Source organism: Morus notabilis, unplaced genomic scaffold, assembly GCF_000414095.1.
Source record: "Morus notabilis unplaced genomic scaffold, ASM41409v2 Scaffold8617, whole genome shotgun sequence".
NCBI lineage: Eukaryota > Viridiplantae > Streptophyta > Magnoliopsida > Rosales > Moraceae > Morus > Morus notabilis.
The window spans coordinates 1-4,010 of NW_010357032.1; the positions used below are offsets into that span (position 1 = coordinate 1).

Genomic DNA, 4,010 nt, shown 5'->3' on the forward strand with positions numbered 1-4,010 from the left:
GAAAAATATACCCAATAATATGCACATGATGCAACCCTCATCCTTCTGAAATTTCCCTGTAAAACACGGCATCTTACAGGCATAATATGACTCTTTTTTATATGACTTGAGTACAAAATTTTCAAGCAATCATTTATGCATTCATAAATCATACATCTTACAATACAAACTATCGGTAACCAAATCAGTCACATTTCATCAATGAACCAGTTAACAATACAGCACCCATTACAAAACAAGCTAAGTTGTAGAACAATATAACCCGAATTACAATTTACAACTCAATGTATGCATAGATCTAAAAGCCAAATCTATAAAACATTATAAAGGGCAATTCCCATATTCATCTATAGAAATGAAAAATGAATAAAATTGTTCAATATTATAACTCACTGATGAGATGCATGACCATTCAAACCATGTTCCACGATACTTGCCTTTTGCTTTGAAACCACATTTTGCTCTTCCCTAATTCCTTCCTCACCAACATCATCTTCATCAGAATCCAAAGTGAATTGATTCTGATTCTCGAATGGCTGCATTTCCTCGACGAGCGGCCGATACGGCATAAACTCACCATTGCTTCCATATCTCCGGGAGATTAAAGAGTACATAAACGACACCAAAACCACGAAAAGAGCAAGATGACAATTGAACTGAAGCGTCGCAATTGACCTAGCCCTGTGATACTCAGGATGTCCCTTACACTTCACCGAGTAATTGCCTCTACTCTTCTCGTGCAAAGAACACCCATGGGAGATCAAGTTCGTGTAAAACGAGAGCCCCATTTGAACGAACCACATTCCATGGAGAATCAGCCCCACGCCGCGAAAGAATTTGGGAAAGTTCGAATTCTGGGGGGATTTCAGGTCGAGAATCGTGGAAATCACGCAAACAGCAATGGGGACGAGCAAGAGATCGAAGTACTGATTCTCGATTCCGCTTTGGTCCTTTCTTTGGAGGTAATACAGCAGAAACTCTTCGATGAAAGCGAAGAGAAGGATCGAATCGAGAAGCGAAGAAGGCAAAGAGAAGGAATTGGCGGAATTTACGAGGAGTCCGGCGACGCCGTATAGCAAGAAGAGGGCGGCGATGGCGAGGACCTGCAATTGGAGGGCTGTGCCGACTCGGTCGCGTGACTTGAGGGCGTCGATGAAGGAGAAGAGCGAGTTGAGGATGAAGAGGAAGGAGAAGACTGAGATGCAGAGGAAAGATAAAGACGACGAAGAAGAAGAAGAAGGAGATGGGCTTGGCTTGGAAGATGAGTGTGTGAGAGGAGAAGATGGAAGAGAGATTTGATTTGGTTTTGGGGTAGAGAAGGTGAAGGCTTGCCATGCGCCGATGAAGATGAAACCAAGGCCTCCTATGGCGAGAGTGAAGAACCCCATTTTTCTTTTCTTTTTGGTTTCTTTGTTTTAGTTTTGGGTCTGAAACTCTCTCAAAGCGTCAAGAGATTTCAGAGTCCTGATCTTGGGTCTTTGATTTCTTGAGGTGGGTTGCTGGTTTGTTCCCTCTGCTTGGAATGTCAGGTTTCTTCGGTTGTCAAATCAATTTTAGAAGGTCAGACTTGGCATCCTCTTTCTTTTGAAAAGTCGTACTCTTTTTTATTATTATTATTATTATTTTGCAAAATATAAGAAAACATACGGTGTATTAATTTTACCGATTCAAATTTTTAATTTTAACTTTCTACAGTAAAAGGTTTTAAAAAAATGTCACATCTAATTTTTTTTTACTACAGTAAAAATTCTAATAAAATGTCACATCTCAGCTCGAATTAAAAACTCGAATCCGCAAAGTGAACGAGACCTACGTGTATCATGCTATTTTGAGTTAATTTCACAGCTAGCCCTAAAATTTACTTTAAATTTACTTTGGACAATAGTTTTTACAATGTTCTATAATTAATCCAGTCCTTTCATTAATTGAGTGTTAAAATATTTGGTGAAATCTGTGTAAATGAAAGATTAAAATTAAAAACAATTAAAATTTAAAGACTATATGTGAAAATTAACATTTATTTTTTATATTGTTACGATCACTACCGTTTCCAATTTTCATCCTTTATTTTTTACAAATTCTGCCAAAATAAATAATACCTAAGTAATGTAAGGATCAAAATTGAAGCAAAATAAAATTTTAAGGATTAATTGTGAGATATTTTAAAAATCGGAGACTAAACGGGATAAATGATAAACTTGAGGGACTATTTGTACAATGAACCATGTTATTTTGCCAGAAATGGACCAGGCTCAACGGGCCAGTACGTAGCCCATCTGTTTAACCCGATATATGGCCTGCATAAAGATCTGGGCCAACCCAAATATCTGGTCCGGACCTAGATCTTCATCCCGTAGCCGGTGGCCCGAAATCTTTTCAATTATTTATGAATTACACATAAATTTATGTTTTTTTCTAGAACGAGGATCACATGACAGAGTATTTACTATTTTTTGTTTCTGCACTAAACGTTAGAAACCAAAAAATGTGCAGATAAACATATTTTTAATTTATCCCAAAAACTAATGCAGCTATGCAAATGATTACTGACTTCTCAAAATTGGTTTCTACACTTATAATCAAAGACGAAAACTGATATTTTAAATGTTTGTTTGTCTTCCTTCCAAAGATATTTAAATCAATCAATTAAATCAACCTCTCAAAACATATTTCCACAATTACTGAACTGCTAGTTGTGTTTATATATTTTGATTATTTTTTACTGGGAAAATGAAAAAAAAAATAACATATTTGCTAGGATCTTTAGTAAATTATAGCATTTTTTAAAAAAATAGTAAATTATAACAGAATTTATTTATTTATTTTTTATAGGGAGAATGAGAAAAATAGCATATCTGATAGGATCTTTAGTAAATTATTACATTTTTTAAATAGTAGATTATAGCATAATTTGATATTTTAAGTATCCAACATTATTAAAAACTTAAAAGCATTCCTAAACCTTCTTTTCCACCTCTCTTTTTCCTCTTAAACCTATATTTTTTACAAAATAGTAAATTATAACATATTTGATAGATTATAGTATATTTTTGTATAAAAGATAGATTATGGTCGGTGCCAGTAACCAGCGGTCGGCTCCGGTTGCTATTTTTCAGGGGTGATGCCGGTGACTGTTTTTTGATTACTGTTTAACATTGTATTTATCAGTAAACATTATATTTACTGGTAAATACCGTATTTACTAGTAAAAATATATTTATCCAAAAATCCGGCTACCAGCTCCGGCGACTATTTTTCTGCGGCCGATGCCGGCGACTATTTTCTAATGACCGTTTAACACTATGTTTACCGATAAATACTGTATTTACCTGTTAATAATGTATTTACTAGGAAAATTTATATTTATCTAAAAATTTAGTTACCGACTTTGGCGACCGTTTAACATTTTATTTACCAATAAATACCATATTTACTAGTAAAATCTTATCCGAAATCGGCTACCGACTCTAGCGACTGTTTAATACTATATTTACCGGTAAATACTGTATTCACTAGTAAAAATCATATTTATTTAAAAATTTAGCCACCGACTCCGGTGACTATTTAACAGTATATTTATTAGTAAATACCATATTTACCATATTTATTTGAAAATCTAACACCACATCCGGTGACTTGTAAATATTATATTTACCAATTAATACCATATTTATCATATTATTCAAAAATATGGCGATTGGCTCCATCAACTGGTAAATACTATATTTACTTAAAAATTTAAAGACCAACTTTGATGATTAGTAAATACCGTATTTCCTGGTAAAAACCGCATTAAATATCATAGTTACCGGTAAGTAGAGTATTAAAATCACAGGAAAAAAAATCAAGTCGTTCAAAAAAGAAAAAATTAAAAATTAAAAATAAACAACAGTAAATGTGAATAGTCAGTGCTAGACTAATGAAGAAAAGCACATTCTGTATTTTCCCTTATAGTCCTCATATTGCAACATCAATCCCATATCTCATCTATTTTAAAAGAAAAAAAAAAA

The 4,010-nt window shown here is 33.7% G+C and overlaps 1 protein-coding gene across 1 annotated transcript; it reads right to left on the reverse strand.

Annotated features, from left to right (window-relative positions):
* Positions 1–118: 118 nt before the first annotated feature.
* Positions 119–1,523, reverse strand: LOC21384102. The gene has a single exon (XM_010089008.2). It carries the CDS (start codon positions 1,386–1,388, stop codon positions 390–392), a length of 999 nt encoding a protein of 332 aa, XP_010087310.1. The 5' UTR covers positions 1,389–1,523; the 3' UTR covers positions 119–389.
* Positions 1,524–4,010: the final 2,487 nt, after the last annotated feature.